Source organism: Danio rerio, chromosome 16 (genome assembly GCF_049306965.1).
Source record: "Danio rerio strain Tuebingen ecotype United States chromosome 16, GRCz12tu, whole genome shotgun sequence".
Lineage (NCBI taxonomy): Eukaryota > Metazoa > Chordata > Actinopteri > Cypriniformes > Danionidae > Danio > Danio rerio.
The window spans coordinates 26,432,308-26,458,420 of record NC_133191.1 but is presented as its reverse complement, the minus strand read 5'-3'; the positions used below and the strand labels follow the sequence as shown (position 1 = coordinate 26,458,420).

Here is a 26,113-nt window from a genome sequence, read left to right as displayed (position 1 = left end):
CTATACTAAAACAGTAACGTTATAGGTTACACACTAGATAAAAGTGAGTATAACAAGAAGATTGAGCCCATTCAAAATGTAAAGGATTTTATTCTACAAATAAAAAGAAAATGCTTTGCCAATGTACAAGCACAATGCAAAACAGCCACAAAATTTTAAATGAAAATGTAACATTCCTACAAATCTCTGGTTGACATGATATAAAATATTACATATGCATAGTGACCACAAACTAAGAATTTATTCTCATTTTAGTAAGTCAATTTGATCAAGTTTATCAAGTTGTTTGCTCATTTTACTTAATTTGTGATCATAAATTAAAATTTTCCAAATTTTTATATTTGACACTTGCCTCGTTTTAGCAAATACAGGCCACACTGATTTAATTAGTTGCCTTGTTTTAATTTAAATACAACAAGGCAACAAATTATTACATGGCCAATATGATATACAAGGTTAAATATCTTTTCAGGCACACAGTATGCCTGAAATTAATTAAAAAAATATAATTAAATGTTTAATTTATTAGAACCTTTTTAATTTAGTTTTTGTTTACTTAAAGAAACTTATTAGAAAACAAATGAAGACAATTAGATTTAAATAAATAGTTATGGAAAGAAATTAGTTAGTTTGTGGTCAAGATATATAGTACATATTTTGTCCCCCAATGTCATGTGATGTTTAAAATTAATGGAGCACCTTACCTTTTTAGGAAACAGAATGCAAACAATGAACATGGCATGTTTTTTTTTACTGTTTGCAAAACGCAAAACACAATTAAATACAACTTCCGGTTAGAACAAAACCATAGAGCACAGTGTAACGTTCATTATACATTCAAATGGGTTCAACAGAGTCATTTTCACACAACTATAATAAATATGGAAGGATGGCTTGAGTTTTTGACAAAAAAAACAAACAAACTAGCTTCTCTGTATTATTTAATACAATTAATAAAAATGTTTAAGTGATCGTTCACCAAAATAATCCAAATGTACTTACCCTTAAGTCAATGGTAATTAATTTACAACATTATTTTGTGTTTAACAAAACAAATATACAACCAAACAAACAGTTCTGTAACAAAAGGAGGATGAGTAATTGATGGCAGTAATTCGATTTTTGGGTGAACTATCCCTTTAAATTGAAAGATACACAGCTTGCGAGCTTCATGAAGACCCCTGACTGTGAAACTTCAGGAAGCAGTTATGGTTTCGGGAAATGCACAGGTACACACAGCATTTGAGACACCGCACACGAGATGTTCTCTCACAGCCTCCAAATCGACACCTCCTGGCCTCCTCGCCCTCAGCCAGCTGCTCTGGCCAATGGCCGAAGCCGTCATACCGCGTGTGTTCATCAGGCAAAGGGTTGTCAAGAACCTGAGAGGGCCGTGCATTTGTATCCGAGCTGTGAATTTTGGGAGCAGGAGGGCAGGGAGGTGACAAGTCTTGAGCGTCAACACCACTGGAGAGAATCAATGCTTTGGCCACCTCCAAACGAAACGCCATGAGAGATAAAAGATCGGTAATATCGCTGTAATCTTGCTTATATTGTATCCATGCGTTTACCAACACCAAATCAATCAAGTCCCAGAGGACAGACTGTGGCCAAGCGCTGATGGCTGAGTTTGTGCAAGGAGTACGATAGAGACTTCTTAAATCACGGTTGAGATTCGCAGCTTTAATCGCGCGCTCAAAGCCGCTGACGAGAGATGTGGAGCGTGGCTTTTCCTTTACCACCGCTGAAAGGATAAAGCCATGGTGACATCTGAAAAGTTTGAGCTTTCCGTCTGAGCTCACAAACTCATCACCTATTTGCCCTCTTGCCCCGCCGACCTTTCCAGCACTTTGCACACCCGCCTCTAGAAGATGCTCAAGCATAGAAGGTGTGGAAAGCTCTGGTTTGCAAAGAAACACCATCCCGTCATTTCTTTCCTTCCCTTTAGAGACCATTTTTTCAACAAAGTTTTCTCTGTTGGAGTCATTTATGCTCAAGTTGAAGTCCAAAACCAACCCTCCACCACTTACGACAACAGTGTGCAGTAATGAATGTGTAGGGTGTCTTTGAAAAGGAAGGGGGTACTGGTCGACCCCGTAGCTTCCATTTCGGTCCAGTGCCTGGCATCCATCTTGAACTCTTCTAATCAATGGCATTACCTTCCACAAAGGATCTGTCTTTGAGTTTGTGCAATCATGCGCTACCTTGTTACTCTGTCCTGGTTGCTCACTGTTAGTTTCTTCAGAATGCTGATCAATACTCAACTCAGTGGAAGATCCAGCAGAACCAACCAGCGTCAGTTTACAAGCGAGTTCACAGAATCTGGAAGCCGACATGGCATCAGAGATCAGAGGTACTCGTGTGTAATCTTCCCAGTAGAGCTTAGTGCTGGGAAACTTTTTGAGGAAGGAGAACAGAGGAAAAGAGAGGGAGAAAATGTAAGTTTTGTTGTGAACGGTCAATGTACAACTATCAGATGGTGACAACAATCAAACCTTTCAACTATCAAACTAAAATAGTTTCATTTAAAATTTTAAACAATTTAAATGTTAATTACATTTAGATTAAGTATTTTGAACAAAAACTAAAATGTAATTTTGACCTGTAAAGGGCACCTATTTTACCCCTTTTTCAAGATTTAAGATACGACTTCTGTGATCCCCAGAATGTGTCTGTAAAGTTTCAGCTCAACACCCATCAGATTATTTATTATACCTTTGTTAATATTGGAATGTTCTGCTCTGAATACAATGTAGCTGTTTGTGTTGCCTGTGCCTTTAATGCTAGTTCTCCCCACCCACCGTTCCCACGTGCCTGTCAGAGTGTGCCTCAATCTCCGCCTTGGCTGCGTCAGATAAACAGCTCAGTGACAGACATGAAGGAAGCAGATCTCAGGTAACATTTGTAAGAAAGACTACAGTAAGAACTTTCACAATGATTATTGGATGTATTTGTTGTGAGGTTGCAGCGATGAGTCACACACAATACAAAATGTAACAGGATACACGTTAATATCCACAGCTGCACAGATATCCGTTATGGTCATTTACAAAATAAACCTGATTTAACATCCACAAACCGGGATTGAAGCATCTTCTTGTACTGAATTGCTACTGTATTGATAAAGATGGTAAAATCACTGTAATTCATTATAAACGTGTACTGATTTAAAAATCTTTTAAACTTGTAAAACTCATTCTTGAGCATATTTGATGATGACTGATGATCACAGAGAGCTGAACAGATATTTTAATCAAAGTTGCTTTGCACTTATCCTGTCTTGTAGATATAATTATACACGTTACTACAGAGACATGTTAATATTTAGCTGCCAGTCAATTTGCTGGGTGGGGAAACCGCACTCTTACATCACATTGCAGATTTGGATCCTATTGTAATATCAAGAAATTTTAAAAAAGAGACTTATTGTGTTTCTATCACTCCAATATGACTGTGAACACACTATTCCTACACATAGTTCTGTCCAAACAGCTTACAAAACCTTATTTTCATCATACGTGGCCTTTAAAATATGTTTTCCACAACCCCTTTGACCCCTTTACACTGCTTAAAAAACAAGAAAATCTTTTTTAAACTAACTGTCAATATATTGTTTTGTTCCAAGTAGATGATGCCTAATATAGGTAAAAATGGGGTCTGAAATGCCTTGAGCTTGAGGTAGTAGAAAGACAGATTAGATTGGATATCCGTTATATATTCATCCGTTATGGGCCGGTATAAGTTTCTGACGGTAAGATAACCTTGGATAAAAAAAATCTTAGTTTCACAGTATTCAAAGATTAATGCTCTGAAATATGTACTTTTTAAATGTATGGCTAAAAACAAACTTTTTTCCCTTTTGAAAACAATATATTTTATTTTTTGGAAGATTTATAATAATTTGGAGCAGTAAACATGTCAGGCTAAATAATTCAAATGAATCATTGACTTCTGCTGTCTTCATTTGTTTCAAAAACACAGATTACTTTACAATTTAAAACGACGTCTTTGGATATTTTTTTTCTGCTGAAGATACAGTTGTTTTAAAAAAAATGTAAATAAAAAAATCGTACACATACCTTACGAACGTATTAAAAAAAATTAGGGGGGGGGTTTAAAACCTTGAATTTTCCAAACCGCGGTATACTTTGAAATCGGTTATCATCCCATACCTAGATTGGACTACTTTTGTAAAGTAAACCCTCTTGTGGTTGAATGCATCCAAACAGCCACTAATGACCACCTCCTCTCTCTGTCAACAGTGATGTAGAGCAGGATGGAAAAATATGGAAGGGTCTCATAAAATCCACGCATAAATGCTCAAATTCGAATGCAGCTTGATACCAGGTGGAAACATTATTATGTTGTTGCTTAAAGCCATGCCTTTATCCCAGGCAAACAAAACAAATAATAAATATATAAATAAACAGTAATGCCATAAAATGGTGTAGGTGTATGTTTTGTTGTTCAGGGCACTCAATAAATTTGCACAAGTATATTAAAAACATGTACAAAACAATATAAAATCAATCCAATTCATGATTGAATGCTATCCTTTCCATGGCTGAAATATCAAAGACAATGACTGAAATGTCAAGATGTTTGTCACCATCAATTGAGAATTATCCTATTTTCCAAACATTTTTTATATTCATGTTGTAATGTTATGACTAACCTTCAGTGTTCCCATTGCAATATGTATTCCCACATATTTTGCAACCTCTTTTTCTGTAACCGGGTCTGGCAGAGTTGAGGCTTTACTTGTACAAACAGCAATTTCCTTCCACGTGTCCAAACTAAAATATTGATTGAAGTAGGTAATGGGCTTCCATAGCTGCCTCTCTGGTTCTCTGTGGCTCACTGGAGAAGCACCAACATTTCTAAAGAAGAGTGGGGAAAACAGTTAAAGATTGCTGAGTGACAGTAATTTGAATCTGGTACATTAATATTATTATTATTATTCCAACAGAACTCACGCTCTAACACATGGATCACTTCTTTCTGTGCCGTTATGATGTACCGTCCCATTACTCTGTATTCCATGGTAACAGGACATGACGATGGTTTCAGCTTCTGGTTCAGAATGGATATTACCTGCATCAACTGCGTCCGTATTCTCAGACAGAAACTCTAAGAAGCCTTGAGTCCTCTGCTGTTCAGAAACATCACCTATGGAAACAGTAAAGCACATTCTTAACTGACCTCAGGGAATAAACCACATATTATATATACAGTTGAAGTCCTTTGAATTTGTTTTTCTTTTTTAAATATTTCCCAAATAATGTTTAACAGAGCAAGGAAATTTTCACAGTATGTCTGATAATTAGTTTTTTTTTCTGGAGAAAGTGCTTTATATCAGCTAGAATAAAAGCAGCTATTAATTAAAAAAAAAAAAAAAACATTTTAAGGACAAAATTATTGGCCCCTATAAGCTTTTTTTGCCGATAGTCTGCAGAACAAACCATCGATATACAATAACTTGACTAATTACCCTAACCTGCCTAGTTAACCTAATTAACCTAGTTAAGCCTTTAAATATCACTTTAAAAAGAAGTAAAGAAGGGTTTTGAAAAGTATCTAGTCAAATATTATTTACTGTCATCATGGCAAAGATAAAATAAATCAGTTATTAGAAATGAGTTATTAAAACTATTATGTTTAGAAATGTGTTAAAAAAACTCTGGTAAACAGAAATTGAGGAAAAAATAAACTGGGGGGCTAATAATTCTTTAACTGTATATAACCTGGTCAATCTTTTATTTACCCTCTTCAGAGTTTGTGTACAATTGCTGCATGTCCATTTGCACTGAATCCACTCTGATTTCCTCACATTCTTCAATTCCAGATGAAGGCCCTGTGTGTTACATGTGGGACTAATTAATAATAGCATACAAAAGAAATGCATTCACACAAATTATATTACTGTATATAAATATCTACAAAATCCTAAATTGTGTGCGTCTCACCTGTGTGCTCTCTAGAACCCAAGCTTGTTTGAGCTGCAGGAGGAGACTCCACTAAAAGTTCCCTCTCTTCCTCTTTAACGGGATAAAATATACATTGTTTGCTGTAGTTCTGAATGGGCACCGCAGTCTTATCAGCAGCCTTATCTGAAAGAAATCAAATATTTAGCTTAGCATAAAAAAGGAAGAACAGGCACAGATAACTGTAAGTAATGAATTATATGTTAGTAAATATTAATGTATAAGATGTTTTATTCAATAAAGTGTTGAAGACATTTTGAAAATGTTATGTTCTAGAAACATATGTGCAAGCAAAAATACATAAATTAATAAGACAATAAAACAGTAAAAAAAGAAAACACACTTGAAAGAAAATATGATAAAAGGACAAACATTTCAAACAAACACAAGCTGTGCCAGATGTCATTTTGTCATGCTTATCATTGATAGTGAACATTGATACTACTGAATTAGAACAGATCCTTGACCTTCCCCTATAACTAGTTTTGGGCAAAACACAGTGCCTTCCATAGGTTTGAAATATACTTGCGGGGGTAGCTGGATTAAAACACACCACTTACCCACATTACATAAATAGTTAACTATATGCGACAAAGAAAACATAGTGTAATTTCTAACAATAATTTAATTTATTATGCCACTGTTATATACTATTTATTTTCAATGGGTTAAAAAAAGATTGTTGAAACAAAAGAAGAATCTACCATTTCTCTTACTTCAGTGCTATTTAGGAGCCATGTGCACCCACAGGTAAAATCTACTTCTCTCTCTCTCTTTCAAGTTCAAAGTAAACTCGAATGCCAAAGCATTTTAGATATGTAAATAAAATAGCCTATGTAATATAGCCCAATGGCATCATTAAATTAATAAAATAATTAGCAAATGAGAAATAAATAACAGAAAAAAGAATAAAAACAGACAATATCTCTATAAATTATAATAACTACAAGAGCAAAATGTGTAGATTATTTAAATGGAAAATGTGTTGATTAACTAATGGTGTACATATATTTTGCAGCCTGTTTAGAATAGTCGTTTTGTTCCCTCAGAGTATATAGTAAAGTTTTTTTGAGTTGTATAGATTCAAGAATTAATTATTAAATTTTTCTTCTGTGCGTGCGCAGTCAGCTGCAAAGCCAAGCAAAGTATAGGCTTAAAGGGTCATGACACCCCCCACTTTCGGTTCAGGTCTACCTCAAATAATTTCAAAAGATGCATCATAATGGGCGTGGAACTCCGTGAGCAAAGGGCAGGAGTGGGCGTGGCCAGCAGGGCAGAAGGAGGGGAGCGAACAATTGTTGTCAGTCGGCTCACAAAAGGAGACGCAAACCGTGAGGAGACCCATGATTTTATAGTTTACAAACTTAAAATGCAAGGAAATAAACAGTAATTTATGCCCTGCTACATTTGTTGTTCGTAATTTCATATACACACAACCACAATTTATATCATTATAAAGATAATCGTGTTCATATAAACACTATAAATGAGGACTTTTTCCTCAATCCCAGGGTCTGGATCATAGGTCTGAATGCAGACTCATTGCAGCAGGTCTCTTGCCCTGCCTATTTCAAACACAGCGATGTGTCTAAATGTAAATGAACTCCTGATAAAAGACAACATCCACCATTCTCCAATTCTCGTACTGCTCTCCCAACAAAAATGCTTGCAGCACACAAACAGCTTTGCTGTATCGGCCCTGACAGCATCGCGGGGAAAAACATGCAATAAAACCTGTGGATCATTGAAACAAACACATGCGTCCCTTCATGAACAGTTAATTGCTGTGTGGCGTGGGTCCGTGTCTCGCAGCTTGGCACTGGCAGGTCTGCCATGACTTCGGAAAGCACGTGCAGTCATGAATAATTAAGAAGCAGGATAGGAAAACTCCGCTATAATTAATAATGAGAAACTAACGTGTCATCTTTGCACATGCAGTTTTGCGATACGTCGCCGATTTTGATCCCGCCCCAAAAATCATTTTAAACCCGGAAACTGAAATAATCTGACAAAAGTTTTAAATTATCCAAAATTTCTCACAATTAAAGCTAACAGTTGCTTACATTGTCTTAACTGATGCTCAACATACACACATCAGTTAAAATCTCAAAAAAAGTACTCAAGGGTTTCGTGAACCTTTTAGTAAAAAGGTAATGCAAAAACGAAGAAAACAAAGAAAGCAAAAGCCAAATCCTGAACATTTTAGAAGATTTTCAAAGCCCAGCCAGACAATTTTTTTATGTGCCAAAAAGACGCGTCTCAGTGTGTCTGCAAAGCATGCGACTCTCTATGGGAGTGTTGACAGGTATCGCATGCACAGAAAGAAACGAGTAAACGAGAGAGGATTTTCCACTACTTAATTGATCGCAGATGTTTGGTTATATTAGATGGACACAATAAAGTGTAAAAGGATTTTATTAATAGTAAAAACAACATGCGTCACTAAATAAACCTTGGTGGCCCGCCCAAGTAAAGTCTATGTGTGGGAAGCACTGAAGACGTATTGTCCCCCCAGAAAAAAAAAAACTGTACAACAGAGGCAAAAATGATAATCTACATTAAGGTATTACATGCTTCCATTTAGACAGCATTTAATGGCTACACTTGCTATATAGTGAGTTAAGCTATCAAGTGTATATGCAATTTCTTGCAGTCAAATAGTTTATATAGTTTCACACCAATGACTAACATTTTTATTTCAACTAACTACCTGTTATTGTCAGGAAAAGTTTAAATAATTGCTCCTATTAATCTGTAGCTGTAAATGTGGCTCTGTGCATGTGCTGGAGTTTCTTGAGCCTAATTATTTGACACATAGATAGATAAGAGGACATGGCAGTGTAATTGTCTTATTTTAAATGTAAACATAATGGGCAATAAATCACATTGCCAAAAATGTAGGTAGTCACATCCATATATTGGATCATTTCATATCATGTCAGTTGATATACCAATTAGCAAAGAGACACTAACAGTTAAGTACTGTATATCATTTGCTCAAAACTGACCTGGACATGCAACCCGTTGAGGAGGTGCAGGCTGGAGTGTCTGGAATATCTCAGTTGCAGACACGTGGTCTTCTGCTTTCACCAAAAACATTTGTACTCCCCGCAATAAACCACCCTCAGAAGAAGTCGGGTTGTGCTGAACCAGATTTGAAGATCGTTCTTCCATTTTCACGTCAGAAGATGTGCCAGCTGAAATCACTTTACTGTTATCCATCTTGGAGTTTGCCTTTAAAGAGAGCATTAGGTAATTAATGATACACTTGTAAATTGTGCCTCATTTCCACTGAATGGAACAGAACAGTAAAGAATGATTCAGTATAGGTAACCTTGATCATTTGCATTTTCACATTAATAAATAATGTGGAAATGCAATATTTCTTTACAATAATGAAGAAATATGCGATTAACATAATTCCTACTAGAAGAAGCCTTACAGGCCATTCACATATTGTGTGTTTTGCACACTCAAGTTCATTACTTAAATGAAAATTCCACTTATGCTTGTGTGCCTCATAAACAACAATGGAGGACATACAGCAAATCATGTTCTTGCTTCTTTTTAAATGGCTGTTTGTCACAAGAAGAGAAAAGCTTTGTTTGAGGGTGGTTCATTTCTGCACGGTCATTGTGTAATTACATTATTGTTTCTGTTTGGCTGCGTATTTAAAAATTGCATTTGATTTTGTTCTCATTTCCCTGACTTGTCACATGTGCAAGAGATGATTATCTGATTATCTGTCAACCAATATTGTTTAGCAGAATTTTTGGTACCATAGAGTGTTGTTCCAGGTATCCTTTTGGACAAAAAAAAATGGCTATGGTTTACTTTGCTATTTTAGTATTTCTTTTTATATATATATATATATATATATATATATATATATATATATATATATATATATATATATATATATATATATATATATATATATTTTTAGCCTTTTTGCTTTTATTAAGTGGATAGAACAGTATTTCAGACAGGAAGCGAAGTGGGAGAGAGAGAGAGAGGGTAGCGACAAGAAATGTCCTCGAGCTGGGATTTGAACTCATGGCGCCCTGAAGTGCTACTGCACCATATTACAGCACGTAAACCACTACGCTATTGCGCAGACTATTTTAGTATTTCTTACATTGGAAAGAAACTTATTGCATGCATATTGTACTATACAGAACCATACCACTTAGTGGAAATGAGACAATACACAACACAATGAAGTCAATGGCCTCTAAAACAGCTTAACCATCTAACTTATCACTGCTAAATTCAAATCTGATGGCTCGTGCATATGCATAGAAAGAGGTGCACTTATTTTTCATAAATTACAATCTATCAGGTTTTTTTTCTTCAAACAAATAACATTTATTTTGGGTTTCAAATACACATACGTCCTAGAGTATTGAGATGTACAAGTACAAGTCTACGGTAAAGTCTTTTGTTTTTATTTCTCAATGTAAATGGAAGTTGTGCTTTATTCATGCAAAATAAACACTGTTTATGTTAAAAGAACATTTACTCTATTCCTCTCCCAGTTAAACTGCCACTTACTTTATGTATTTTGGGAGAAAATAATGAATTAACAAGGTGTAAGTCCAGTAGCTCTGATCTCTCCTGCAGCGTAGATTAACATGGCGGTGCCCATTACCCGTCAGATTAAATAACATGATAAGTATTAAGCTATTTAAAGGTCACATGAAATTAAAATAAAAGTTTTTTTAAATGTCAATATCAGTATTATTTGTTTTTAGGATATCTATAAGCTACTGTGCTCTAAAACAGTGACAAAAATTGCATTTAGCAGATATAAAACTCAAATAAACATGAAAAGCATGCGGTTTGTCACTTGCACCCAAATGCATCAACGTCACCTCATACTACAGTTTTTAATCAAATCATAACCAATCAAATGCTCTCTAGTATCTGACATGCCCTGCCCCTTTCAACATGCTTCTTATTTACTTTTTCATTTGATGCACTTGAGCTTAACCACCCTCACTAGCAGAGCAGTGATAAAACAATGCTATTTGGCTTTTTTAAATTAGTGGAGGAGCTACACTATGTCCCACCCTTTCTTCGTGTTTTGGTTGACATTAAGTCAAACATTGAATAAAAATGCATATTTCAAAGCACTTCATGGGACCTTAAAATGATGGAATATGTGTTCGTACACACATTTGAGAACCGGAATAAAATATATTTTACAATTACAATATCACATAGAACATGATATATTAATTTATATAGTGCTGTATGCATGAATCATCAGAGTCTCTGTGTTTCACATTATAAACTTGATGCGTTACCATGAAAAATCTGAAACGAGAAGTTCTAATTAACTGTTAGAAAAATCATGCAGGTGTTTCAGCAGGAGTATTTCAAATGTGTGTGTGTGAAATGGTTAAAAATGAATGCTTTTTATTTAAACCATTGGTCTACAGAACAGAATTGGCCAAATGTCGATGCATCTAAAAGTCAGAAAAACATGAAAAACACTGACCTGTCTAACTGGACTTTGGATGTTTGGGGTCTCCATATTTCTCTCACGAGCAGTAAAGAATTTTTCCAGAATGATTCCAGGGGAGCTGCCTTCTCTGACCAGCTCTTGAGATGTCTCAAATGATCCTTCTTCAGAGTTGACAATATCCATTACACTTGTGGTAACAGAGTCCAACTCAAAAACCACTTGCTCCTCAGGAGCCTCGTCAGAAGTCGACACTTGAGGAGTTTCAGAGGCATTAACTCCATTCTTGTCTGTTTCTTTATTCTTTATTTCTGCACTGTCAACTATACAGAGGTGATACAGAACCTGGCATTCCTCTGCCTCCTTATTTCCTTCCATGTCCTTTTTACTTCTGTTTTCTGTGCTAGCTCTTCTTCCAACTGATTTCTTGCCCCAGGCTTTTCCAACTCCCTTTTTACCTTTCTTTACAGAATTCCCTCCAATTACTCTTTTATTATCATCAGCTTCGCGGACAAGGACCTCCTCCTCTTCTTGCTTAATCTCTGTAAGAACATTCTGATTCATAACAGTCTCTGCATCTTTTGCAGGTTCTTGAGACTGGGAACATGGGTTGCTCACTTCATTTTCAGGCTCTTGTGAGACACCTGAAATATTTCTCACCTCAGTGTTGTGGTTCTCTTCTGCATTTTGGTCTCCAACCATTATTAAATTCACCCCTAAGGGCAGTTCTTCTTTAATTTCTTCCTCTGCTGCATCTTTGACTTTGTCGCAAGAAATTTCTGTGATAGGATTGAACTCATTGCTTTGCTCTTTCACTGAAACACTCTCAACAGCATCTTCAGTGACCTCCTGAGGCACGATGGTTTTGACTAATACTAGGGTTGATGACTTTGTTGAGATTTCGCACACTTCAGAAGAATTTTTCTCTGCAGGTTCCTCAAACCCAAGAGCAATTCCTTCAGCATCTTTGTCTCCTTCTTGTTCCTTTCCATCAGCACAATTTGAGGCAAGTGTCAAAGATGGAGATGGACTTAATGCTGGGAAGGACAGTCTTTCGCCTACAATCTCACCCACTTCAGTCTCAATATCCCAATCTGTTGCAACCTGAATTTCAAAGACATTAGATAGAATACGTTTCTCTTTAGGGCTAGTTTGAATGACACGTTTTTTAGCTACATTAATTTCGTCTGAAAAGACTAACTTTCCAGCAGAGTGCCAGGATGCCATGTGTTGCTGCAATGCAGACACTTCTGAAAAAGTCTTCCCACAATCTTGGCACCCAAGAGTAAGTTGGGAGTATGGAGGGCTCAAAGCTATTTCCTGGTCCATCTTAATAGGAGCTTTGCGTTTCCGTACAATTTTCGGCTTTGTGGGCACAGAACCTGGACTGTTCTCAACAAGGGGCATTTCCAAAGATAAGGACTCACCCAGATGCTCCAACAATTTGGTTCCACCTGACTTTTTTTTCTTTTGGTGTGCTACATTCAAGGATTTATTTTTTGCATTTTTGTTTTTTTGCAGTACCTTGTTATCATTCTTGCTCGGGGGTGATTTTTCAAGTTCAGTGGCATCTAACTTGTGTACCTTCAACTGAGGTTGCTTATGACCTTTCAACAAGAGCAAAGCTTGTTTCTCTATGTGAGCCTGGTCCGGAACATCAGGACTACATTTAGCCTGTTTTGCCTTATGCTTTGGTATTTTTTGTGTTTTTTTCTGAAAAGCATCATTTTGGGTCTTTCTAACCTTGGGTTTCTTAGGACCGTCGTCTTCCGAAATTTTGGCTTGTTTCTTTTTCTTTGGCATATGTACTGCCGGTTTATCTTGTTGAGCCTCTTGGACAGACTTTGCCTTTTTGACCAAATTGTTTGGATTGTTCAATTTTCTCTTCTGAGGTTTCCCTTGCTGTGCTGCTTCTGGCGCCACCAAAACACTGTCAGTTGCATTATTAATTTGACCCACTGACTTCACTGTTCCTCCTGAAGGAGATTCAGCCCCCTTTCCTTTTTTATCTTTCTGCAATTTTTGGTTAGAATCCAATTTATTTTCACTCTCAGACAAAGCAGGCACATGACCTTCATCGCAAATTTGCTGGTTCTGGTTTTGTTTTGTTTTAGATGTTTTGATCACCTTCGGTTTAGAGGATTTTTTCTTCTCGCTGGGTCCAAACCTTACAACAAGCTTTTTGTTTTTTGCATTTTCCTTTTTCTTAGGATTGACCTTGGATGAAGTTTTGACTTTCTTGGATGATGATGCCGTATTGTCAATTTCTTTACTTGGTTCCTTATTCTCTCGTTCATTCCCCAATTGTTTCTTGGATCTTTTCTTCTTTGTTGGAAGTTTCTTCTGAACACAGGTACTATCTTGTAACCCAACTTGAGTCTGGTTTGGTGTTGGCACAGAGCTTTGTTGGTTTACTATTTTGTCATTCTGCACACTATTAAAAGAATCAGGCTGTGGTTGGGGCCCTTTAATGCATGGCTGTTGTTCTGACTCAACTTGTTCCTTTTGAGCTTGGATTTGCAGAACTTCCTGAGGCTTGCTTAATTTGTTAATATCGCCTTGTTTAATTATCCCCTCTAAGTGTGATCCTATTGAAATGTCTGTTGAATCTTGTGTGGGACATGGCATTTCTGTTCTTGAAACGATCTCCTCAGATGTTACTGTGTAATCTTGCACAATGTCCTCCTCCACATGAGACTTTGCCATTTCAGACTGAGAAATTAGAGGTGGTTCATTGTTTATTTCAAAAGCTGCAATGCCTTCCACCTGATTAGGCTTTGTTTTAGTTTCAGGCTGAGAAAATAAACTTACTTCATCATTTGTTTCCAAAGATGCAATGCCTTTAACATGATAGGACTTTGAGGTTTCAGGTTGAAGAATTAAAGGTGGGTCATTGTTTCTTTTCAAAACTGCAACTCCCTCCACATGATTAGACTTTTCCATTTCAGGTTGAGGGATTAAAGGTGGTTCTTCATTTGTTTCCAAAGATTCATTAGCTTGTGTGACTGTTATATTTTCCTCTATTGTACGTGGCAGCTCAAGAACAGAATTATTTTGTGATGCTTCAACCTGTAAAGGCGTTTGATCAAGCAAAACAGAAGGTTCAGTTTGTATCGGTATGAGTTCAAGGTGAATTTCTTCCATTTGCATTTGTGCCTCAGTTTGGGTTAGTTCAACAGGTGTAACTTGGATCTCTGAATTTTCTGGGTAAAAAGATTTTCCCTCTTGGGACAGAACAGCAGCTTCCTTCGGTTGCAAATTCGAGAGGTTAATTTGATCAGCATTTGATGGGTCTGTGTTGGGTTGTTCAAGCTGTGTTGGCTGAGTAAAATTCACATGTAATGGTTGAGGATGAGGTAAACCAAAACGGTGTGGCTGTAAAGGCAGTATAACCAACTGATTTACCTTCTGTACATTTCCAAGTTTCTCAATTAGTCGTTTAATTTGCACAGCATCCAGCTTATTTGCAGCCATTGGATGTGATGCTGGTCCTACAGTTTCCACAAACAGAGTCGGTGGTTGTCCATTTGCTGTATGCACCAGAGTAGGTCCAGGTGCTTTGGGCTGTGGCACCAAAACAGTGCTACTTTGCGACTCCTGGGAGTGTTTATTTTTTATGTGAAGAAGTCGAGCTTTAGAGGCCTTGAAAACTGCTTCACAGTGCGGGCATGGAAATTTCCTTTCACTAGTTTCTGCAGAATAACGAAATGAAAAATATAAAGAAACAAAAAAGGTTTGCTCAGAAACTCTCACATAGGATAGTTCACTCTAAATTTAAAATTGTCATATACAAATCATGTCATATAAATTTAAGATTGTCATTTACTCACCCTTTGTTTGTTTCAAACTTATATGACTTTCTTTCTTACACAAAAGTAACTGGTAATTGACTCTGGGTTAAAGTTACCTCTCTTTCAGAAACAGGCTTGACTTACACTGCTCTCTCCAGTTTGACAAACTTGTCATTTTGAAACGAAAAACCCAAAGTTTCTCTCATTTCAGGGTAAAATACTCTGAAACAGGCCCCTGAAAACTTTTGCTTTCTATATTGTTGATTTAATAAGAACAAAAGAATAAAAGATTTAAGTTTACTCTTGTGGTTGTTTTAAATTTCTAGGTCAGAGGACTTCAGTGTTCCCTCAATTTTGTTAATATACCCTTTACATAATTCATTAATTTGTTGTTCATTTTGTTATTCATATCGCCTCTGGGCATCTTCTTCAATGTGCGCTCGCAATGCAGTTTTGCGCTTGAGCGCCTCCAAGTGCTGTTTACTGTAACTTAAGCAGCTCCGTGCACGTAAACAAAAGTGCCAACCTAATTGGTGGAGAAGGTTTAACGTGGCGCGTGAATTAAAAAAAAAACGAGCATGAGGCGTTTTTTTAAATGACGCTTTTGCGCCTGGCATTTTGCGCGTTGGTGTGCACATTGACGCCCTTTATATAGTCACGAGGCATTAAACATTGATGAAAAACCTGAGCAAAAAACGTCTCGGTGTGCACAGGCCTTAAGACCAATTTATTTTTTAAATAATCAAAATAAAACATTTGTGAATACTAAATCATCTTTACTTTTTACAGTATACCATAAAATATTTCAGATTCTCATTTAACATGTTTTCTTGTTTTTGTATTTACAATAAAACCAAAATTAAGTGTAATAATGCAACAGGATTATGTTCGTTTGATTTAATCATAATCCAACAATGCTGCTTAGTGTAAACCATTCTTTAAATTACTTTAGCAGTCATTATTTAAAACAGTCAAAATATGGCCAACAATTTGGTAGAGCAGGCAGTTAAAGGGTTTTAACCACCTTCTAATCACACTCTAACATTATTGAGGAAATCACAGTATAATAAGAGAATATTTTAGCCACCGGCTTGCATGGTTCGAGACTTGTAAAGCTGTGCATCGATGTATCTGCTCCCCAGTGTCTCAGCAGTGAATAATAAACCACACTGACCTGAACTGAACTTAAACTCTGAAAACTGACACTTTTAATTCACTATAATCATGTGAAGCTGCTTTGACACAATCCACATTGTGAAAGCGCTATACACATAAAAATGAATTGAATTTTATTAGTGTCATATTGGTTATCAACAAGTGTTAAATTTGTCATAACCATATATATATATATATATATATATATATATATATATATATATATATATATATATATATATATATAAATATATATATATAAATATATATATATATATATATATATATATATATATATATATATATATATATATATATATATTTATTTATATATATATATAAATATATATATATTTATTTATATATATATATAAATATAAATATAAACATATAAATATAAATATTTTTATATTTATATATATATATATATATATATATATATATATATATATATAAATAAATAAATAAATAAATATATATATATATATATATATATATATATATATATATATATATATATATATATATATATATATATATATATATATATATATACTGGACTTAAAAACGACCTTTGTCATGACTTTTTAGTGATTAATTTTATCTAAGTATATTATATTATTTAAATATCCAGCTTTTGGAACTGGTTATAAACTTGTGAGTATCTGCTTGACATGCAATATCAGTGCATATATACAATATGTCTGTTTCAAGACTAGTATTTTATATAATATCTAATTGAACTATACATAATTTCATATTAAACATCTACTCGATCAAAAAAAATGTTAGGCTGATTACCTTTAGTCTTCTTTTTCTTAATGGTTGTTGAAGCATTTGTCTGGTCCCCCTTGCCCTCTTCTTTTTGATGTTTTTGTAAATGGTTCCGAAGAGATTTAGACGTAGAAAACATTTTATCACAAGCTTCGCGTGGGCAAACATAAGGCTTTTCTGCTGTGTGTACCCGCTGGTGGTATCTGAGCAAAGTAAATGTTTTAAAAGGCTTGCCGCACTCTGTGCAAGAATATCCATGCTTGCTGTAGTGCATCTTCTTTTTGTGACTTGTTAGCTCGGAGGATGTGTAAAAGGCCTCACTACAGAAAGGGCACTTGAACCGCCCATTATCTGTGTGTGTGCGCTGATGGGCCATAAGCTCTGTGGAGCAGGTGAAAGACTGATCACATACATAGCACGTAAAGACAACATCTCTCATCATATTCTTTTGATACTCCGCAGGGTGACTCAATTTAATGTGGCGATCTCTGCTTTTAGAGTCACTGAAGATGATGTGACACTCCATGCACTGTAGTGAAAGCTGGGATGCTGAAAGAAAAGCAAAACAAAATGTGTTAGAAAAGAACAAATGGGTAGAGTCAACACAAAACTACAGGCATTAGAAACAGGTTTACTTTCAATAGATCTTCGTTTGTCTTCGTTAGACAATCCAATAGGGTATAACCTGGGTCAGGCGCTTTAGGTGAACTGTATGCAGTTACAAAATCGTCACGTTTAAGGTCTGTTTTTTTTTTTTTTTTTTAAATCAATGATCTCCACTGCCTAATTGATATTTGATATAAAGTGGGTTTCAGATTGCACAAGAAGCACTGCATTAAATAAAATTTTCGCACAGCATGTCTTTACAATATGAACATTTATTACACTCCAGTATTTTTAATGGAGTTTCTGCCTTCGCCTGATGATCCTGATGTGCGCGTGCGAGTAAACGGCTTTACATCTTGTTTTACGCTTGAATTAAATGAATGCTTAAGTCTATTTAACTGATTATATTTAATTACATTATAACATTGATGCTGTAAAAGGAACCTTATGAAATTGAACAAAAGTCACATTGACTGTTCTCAAGAAGTGTATCGTTATTGTAAGAAACACTATCTGTGCATATACCCTATTGGCTTGGGCGGTAATATGGTATAGCGTGGGATCTAAAAACTGCAACGGTATCAGTTTCAATACCGTTATATTATCATAAAAAACAATACACTTATATAGGGGACAAGTATTAAATATTATTTATTTAATGCCTAAAAATGCGTATGCATGACTGTCATCATGGGACAGTGTGAGGAGAGAGAGAGGTGAGGTAAGATGGCGAGTCGCGCACCAAGTGACCTGGTCTCAAAAAAAAAAACACAACCTCCGTAGTTTGGCAGTATTTCGGGCTTCAACCGAACGAGAAGGGAGACGTGAAAATACGAACTAGAGGTCTGATTTCCCGCTGCTGTACCGCGGGAACCGCGGGACCCGAACATATTTCTTGTGGTGCGGGAATAAATTTCCAAATAAAGCGCGGGAGCGCTCTGTAACTCTGGTGTAATTTGAATCGGAGCGGGCGGTCTAATAATATCGCTCCCGAGTGAGCATGCCTGCACCCTCGTGGATGCTGTTTATGTGTGTGTGTGTGTGTGTGTGTGTGTGTGTGAATGAGAGAGAGCGTGATGCTATGTGTCGCTTGTTTGGTGCTGTCTAAGTGTGTGTGTGTGTGTGAATCAGAGAGAGAGAGCAAGATGATATGCGTTGCTGGCTTGGTGCTGTCTATGTGCGTGTGTATGTGTGTGAATGAGAGAGTGTGGTGCTGTGCGTCTGTGTCTGTGTTTATACAGACAGCGCGCAGATCTCTAATACGAACAAGACAATTTGCAAATTGTGCAACAAACGGGTGACCGCAAACCTAGGGTTGCATATACGGTATTCAGTTTCTGAATGGTTTGGGCACAAGCCAACAGTTTGGTGACGCTGTCTGAGCCTTACATCATACATTTTTTATTATGCACGGTAATACCGTATACCGAGGTAAAATAGGGAGGAGTTTTGAGGGTATCAAAATTTGGATACCGCCAAGAGTAATACCCTATAAAATGCCATTATGTGTGTACCTAAAACTAGCATGTTTAGACAAGTACACAACATTTGCTGCGTTCCCAAATGGCACACTATGCACTTATGCAGTTACACACTCAACAGAATAGCATATGTATGTAGTGTCGTCACAGGAACACTAATGTTGTTTTTTTTACTAAGCGGCGATTCAAACCTTTTCCCAGATGACGTTTGATGGTTGCCAAATTAGTGAAATAATTAACTAAACTACTAAATAATACCTGCCATGAGAATAATCGCATTCACCATTAGGAGGTGGTATAATAACTCTCGTAGGAGAATTTTGCTTTTGACAATCCAAAATAAAGAAAGAAATCCAACATCAGTGCCTGAAAGCTCTGCCCCTTCTGCTACATGGTCAAAGCAGCAGCCGTTGAGTGTTTGGAGTGTCCATCATTACACACTTAATTTTAACAAATGAATAAGTTCAACATGATGATATTTAAAGTGCGCTTACTCTTTTTTTTTTTTTTGAGTTTTCAGTGTGAATGCACTACTTACACTATTTATACTACAAAGTAGCGTAGAATAGTCCATAAGTATGCGATTTGGAATGCACCTATTGTTTGGAATGTTCCATAAAGCCCTTTTTTCTGGTGCTTTTTTAATCTTTATCTTCTGTCTTAAAATGCTTCTAAGCAAGCATGGACTAAATTAATCATTTTCTTTTTGGTCCAGACTAAATGAACCAGGAGATCTGAAATGCATTAAGGCTGGGTAATTAATTGTAATGAAGTTGCAAATGTAATTAAACAAATCTACAATTCTCATGCACATCTTGTCAGGAAAGCACGGTGTGATCTGTAGTAAATCTCCGAAAGCCATAGGGCACTCTCACAGAAAACCCGAATTCCCATGAAGACGCCCAGGAAATTGCCATAGTGGTTGCTGAATAAACAGAAAATTTAACAGCTTTAATTGATTAACTAATTGACTGACTAATTAACACATGACTATGGAATTATCTCAAAATAAGGACTTCAAACACTCGAATGACATTAAGCAGTGAGTTTGGATTAAAACTTAATTATTATTTGTGGTAAATTCACGTTCAGCATTTACCTCATGGAGTCGTAGATCACTGAAGTGATGCAAACAGCTGTCTTTATCACAGAACAAGGATCTCTTTGTTATTATCGATTGGTTCAATCGAATTTGCTTTTAAATCTCAGCTTGTCAGTGAACTGTCTTTGTGTTGTAAATGTTGCTCCATCTTAAAAGCACATGCTGGAGGTCTACTAGAACTGGCTTTACTGACCAAAAGCACATGAACATTTCCTTCAATTAATCTTCCAGTCCTGAACTACATATGTGATTTCCAAGGGAAATGACTTGCTATAAAGGACAGAACTTGATTTTATCCATTAGCTGATATTTGGATTGTGAAAATTACGTGTAGTGAAGAAAGAGTAAATTATGACACTGTGAATAAATTATTACCTAGTCAAATAAGTGCCACTAGAAAAATAAATCCATAACTGGTTTGTTCAACATGACAGCAGTAATCTGCATTAACAAAACAGATATTACCACATATAAGAACCTAAAGAAATCTAGGAATACTCAAATTATAGATGAAGAACTTACAGGTGAGAGGTATTACTTTGGCCATGTCAATTCTCAGAGGGTTAAATTTGTCCTTCTTTGGAGGGATGTTTTTTCTCTCTGTATTGTACGCTTTACGTCCAGATGAGGCTTTACGCGTTTGTGGTGTTTCTTTGGAGCTTACAGCCTCTTCTGGTTTACAAGGTGCAGCCTTACAGTCTGATGAGGCCGTTTCATTGGATGCTTGTTCACATTGTGCTTCTGTCACAGTATCTGAGCTCGATTCAATCACACTTGGCTGATTTTCACACTCAAAACGTTCAGCATTGGCATCTGTTTCCCCTTTTGTGGCTTCAGGTTGTGTGTCGTCCTCTTGTGTTGCCACAGGAAGAACACAATGCTCCACTGTTTCCTCTACAGGAGTTATCGGCTCTATTATTGGTGGTATTGGGACATAGAGGTCCAGTTTTAACTCAAGGCCACTGTTTCGAACTGCAGCCTCCATTCCATGCTCAATACCATCTAATGGTGCTTCCACAGAAGACAGAGGGTCCGAAAGTGAAAGGTGCTCAAGGTTTGCTTCAGAAACAGCTGGTTCACAGTGTGGTTCAACAGTGAGTTCCATGTTGCTCAAATTCCAAATTAACTGAATTCAGAACTTTAAGGTTTTTCTAAAACAGAAAGAAATGATGTTTATTGTCAAGAGGAACACACCAAAACAAACCACATTGCATTTCACAGATTAACACAGTACCACTGTATAACATTCAGGGGCAGATTTAACCAATAAGTGGCCACTTATGGCCACAGAAAATCTAAGGGGCCTCCAAATAAATACCCATAAACATAAATTATTTATAACCTAGTTTTCAATCATATTTTGTTTGGTGAAGGTATACAATTTTTAATTTGAACATAATTATTATGTGTCATATGTGTCCCCCACCCTGAATCATGGAGCAGACCAGCCATCAAACGAGTAATGATTTAGTTAATATATATATATATATATATATATATATATATATATATATATATATATATATATATATATATATATATATATATATATAGTTAATATAATATTTTTAACTGTGAATTCATTTTAAGAAAACTAATAATTAAAAAATTTTACAAGATGTTTTACATGTCATTTTCATTTAGAATTATATAAAAAAGTAAAAAAGGAGATTAAGTGATACAAGAAATAAAAACAGCAAATAGGTGGATTTTAGGACTTTTGGGCCCCACTGACTGGAATTGCTTTGGGCCCCTAAATCACTAAATCCATCCCTGATGATAATATTAAAGGTTTAGTTCACCCAAAAATTTAATTACTCATCCTTGTGTTGTTCCAGACCTTTTTTGTCTATTTTTTTAAACATATTAAGCTGAGCTCTCTCGTCCTCCAGTCAGGAACAGGCCCAAAATGTCCAGAAAAGGAAATAAAAACATTGTCAATTTTCTCATTTTTTTCTCCCTTTATTCCAGCCTGATCTCAGGAGAAAACGTAAGTATTTTACGTTTTGCCAGTTTAGTGGCTAATTCGTATGAATTTGTACGAGTTCAGTCGTACGAAATGGTACGATTTTAAAAAGGAGGCGTGGCACCTGACCCCACCCCTAACCCCAACCGTCATTGGGGGATAAGCAAATCGTACTAAATTGTACGAATTAGATTGTACAAATTCATACGAATTAGCCACTAAATTAAAAAGTTACGAATTGCCGTGAGATTGTGTTGTTTATTCTTGAAAACTAAAAGCTTCTTCATCCTCCATAAACCGCAATGGTCACAAGATGTTCAAAATCCAGATAGGGCTGCACGATTGATCAAAACAAGATCACGATCTCAATTCATTCCCCAACACGATCTTAATTCAGCAATTCTATGATTCAGCTAATTATATTTTCAAGGTCAGAAGAAAAGCGTAAAGGCAGTCGAACAAGTCTTCACATTGTTTTACATACGTTGCTCAGCAACATAGACACCTCCAAATAGTGTTGACAGAGTTACAGACTGCATTTATTAGGTATAGTTTACCCAAAAATGTAATTTCTTATTGTAATGATGTATTTGCGGCCGCAAATGACACAGGAGCTAACACACTGTTTGTTTGCTAATGAGAGGACGCCTGTGTGCCCGCAAATGATGTGTGAACAGAACCTGCATAGACTGTAGTAACAGAAAATAAAGTTGTAATTAACGTTCAGTTTGTTGCACAGCACGATCGTTTGAGAGCTGTGTGGGAAGTATGATTTGCATGTATGTTTCTTTCCTCAGAGTGACGGCAGCCATTACATAAGCGCACTCAGCAGTGAAAGTGAAACCGAAAGCGCACACATCATTTAAATTATCAAATCGCATTTTAGAGTTATGATTAGGACAAGCATTTGATATATTTTTTTTAATAGCAAACACAAAGTGTTGTGCATGAAAAAAAATGTTTACTGGGACAGTTTAACTACTAGCCTATATACCATTAAATATAATGCAACAGGGAATCTGATAATAACAAATGACTCATTTTACCAATGAAAAAAAGATCTAATAATTTTGCCAATGACATATTGGAAGCATTTGTCTCATACACAATAATTCAACGTCAGATTTATGAAATTAATTGTGAAATTACGCATTTTACTGTGCGTTAATGACCAGGACAATCTGTTTAAGTCCACCATTCCTAAAAATTTAGCATTTTAACCAAAGAGTAGACCTACACATACACCTAATATAATTGTTGTTGTTTAATATGTTTGAGAATAACAATAATACATATAATATCCTATTTATATGACCCTTTATTTTATATCTTCAGAATCGTGAGAAAATCATGATCTTGATTTTAGGCAAAAAAAAAAAACAAACAAAAAAAACGTGATTCTCATTTTAGCCAGAATTGTGCGACCCTAAATACAGATAAGAAAACAAAAACTTTCGAAAAACACTCCATGTGACTTATGTCAAGTTTACACAGCACAATTTTAGCCCTGATTTTCCTAATTGCCATTAGAGTTAGCAGTGTAACACTCAATCATCATATTGCAATATAGCAAATGCTTACCCTGATCTGATACAGAAGAGTTCGGCAAACTAAGTTGTTTTTTTGCCACACAAAAGTGTTCTTTGAGCTTCATATGATAACAGTTGATTCAATAGAACAAAAAAATGACAATGTTTTCTGATCATTTGGGGTCTGTTGCAGTCTATGAAGGATGAGAGAGCACTCAGATTTTAGGTCTTAAGGGATTGAGTAACAGATTTATTATTTGTGGTTAAACTAACCCTTTAACCCTTATTTGTGACATACTAATGTAGGATAATTACTAGCATAGTAAAAGTGAACTCATTAACCCCAGTCATAATTATTTCTTACAAATAGCCCTTCAATAAACATTCATCTAAACACACATCTAAATGTTTAAAGCATGTTTTATTGGTACACATGACAAGATGACAAGAAAAGAATTCAATCCCACCTGTTTTTTTTTTACATATTTTCATAAATACGGCTAATATATGTTTGATAAAAGAGCAAGTTGTACATACAATTGTAGTATATTTACCATTGTTCATTCAGTTTTTCTTTAACAGAACTACAATAGTTCAATAATTCCCTACAGGCTTTCTTATATCTTGCCATTGTCTAAGTCTATTTACTCTCAACTAATATGTTTTCTTTGTTACAGCATAGTCTACTTGAACTATAGCCACATTTCCTCTTTAAAAGTTGTAAATATATAGTCGAAGTCAGAATTATTAGCGCTCCTGAATTTTTAGCCGCCCTGTTTATTTTTCCCCAATTTCAGTTTAAAGGACAGCAGATTTCTTCAACACATTTCTAAACATAATAGTTTTAATAGCTCATTTCTAATAACTGATTTATCTTATCTTTGCCATGATGACAGTAAATAATATTTGACTAGATATTTTTCAAGACACTTCTATACAGCTTAAAGTGACATTTAAAGGCTTAGCTAGATTAATTAGGTTAATAAGGCAGGTTAGGATAATTAGGCAAGTTATTGTGTAACAATGTTTTTTTTCTGTAGACTTTCGAAAAATATATAGCTTAAAGGGGCTCGTAATTTTGACCTTAAAATGGGTATTAAAAATGAAAAACTTTCTCCAGAAGAAAAAAATATTACCAGACATACTGTGAAAATGTCCTTACTCTGTTAAATATAATTTGAGAAATATTCAAAAAAGAAAAAAATAATCAAAGGGGGACTAATAATTCTGACTTCAACTGTACTAAACTATCGCTAAAACATTTGTGACTGAAGCAGCATTTCCATTTCATTTGTTTAAGAGAATAAACCTGTCTTGATGTTGTAAAAAATCTAAAGGACTTTGCATTTTATATAATAAGTGGGTTTATAGTTCATAGTTTGTATATGTGCAAGTATTTGCACATTTCTTGGGTTATTCTTTAAGGCAAATAATTTTCATGCGCATTTCTTTAACAGTTTTATATGATATTCTAAAATGTGCATAAAAATAGCTGGATGGCAACTTCTCCAGTGTTATGTTTTTTTAAATAAAGATGCTAAATTACTTGCCATTAAATAACTAAAGTCTCAATGTACAGAATTTCTAATAGACAAAGTGGTAGCCTATCTGGAAAGCAAATGCAAAATATTATTGGACTGTACATTGAAAGCTGCAACTACCTATTGCAGTTAATAATACAATAAAGAACTATACAACAATATTACTGCACTATTGAACACCATAATTGTGTAAATGCAACCAATGCAATGAGGCTTGAATTTAGTACATTAAGTAGCAGTCAAGTGGACAGGGAGTTCAACAAAATGAAACCAGTGTTGGGGGTCACACATTTGCTGTTTTTGAAGATAACTTACATGACTACTAGGCTTTGAGACACAGCCCACTTTACACGTTAACTGCAATCAAGTGAATAATAAACGAAAGGAAACAAATGAACACGACTGCAGCAAAATATGGCTTTTATGTTCACCTGTGCAGCAGTGAAATCTATCAATGTTTCGCTAACGCGAGCTTATGCTGTTCTGATCCATTGTGTGCAGAACTGCATGTTATATGGCGCACAGCCTAAGCGATATAATAATTCAAAGAAGCTCCAAACTTACCCACTTTCTTTTTCATCCTCACAGCATCGGTTTTATATACAGTTGGTTCCTAATAACTCGTTGGTTTTGCAGATTTCTGACGGCCTTTATGCAAGATCGCCATATCACAACACCGGGATGCAGACTATATGACGTCACACGTCTTGATTCTGT

General features: G+C 35.6%; 1 protein-coding gene across 2 annotated transcripts; it reads right to left on the bottom strand.

Moving 5' to 3' along the window:
* Window positions 1-66: 66 nt before the first annotated feature.
* znf576.1 (zinc finger protein 576, tandem duplicate 1) lies at window positions 67-26,113 on the bottom strand. 2 transcript variants are annotated; one of them, XM_073924397.1, is made up of 11 exons: window positions 25,961-26,090; window positions 20,883-21,511; window positions 17,199-17,720; window positions 14,857-15,143; window positions 11,488-14,772; window positions 8,993-9,218; window positions 5,967-6,110; window positions 5,765-5,854; window positions 4,977-5,169; window positions 4,676-4,880; window positions 71-2,396 (listed from the first exon to the last, which is right to left on the bottom strand). In XM_073924397.1, exons 2-11 carry the CDS (start codon window positions 21,463-21,465, stop codon window positions 1,170-1,172), a joined length of 6,762 nt encoding a protein of 2,253 aa, XP_073780498.1. In that variant the 5' UTR covers window positions 21,466-21,511; window positions 25,961-26,090; the 3' UTR covers window positions 71-1,169. The 2 variants fall into 2 exon arrangements, with proteins under 2 accessions (NP_001410135.1, XP_073780498.1); NM_001423206.1 differs by having other exon boundaries at window positions 67-2,396; window positions 11,488-15,143; window positions 25,961-26,113.

Bases quoted from the DNA above. Each gene is read 5' to 3' on its own strand.
- znf576.1 (NM_001423206.1), bottom strand. From the start codon at position 21,465: ATGGAACTCACTGTTGAACCACACTGTGAACCAGCTGTTTCTGAAGCA. The intron at 15,144-17,198 runs GTAATCAGCCTA...GTTATTCTGCAG, and splicing joins TAAGAAAAAGAAGACTAAAG to AAACTAGTGAAAGGAAATTT. The intron at 6,111-8,992 runs GTCAGTTTTGAG...GATTTCTTTCAG, and splicing joins TCAACGGGTTGCATGTCCAG to ATAAGGCTGCTGATAAGACT.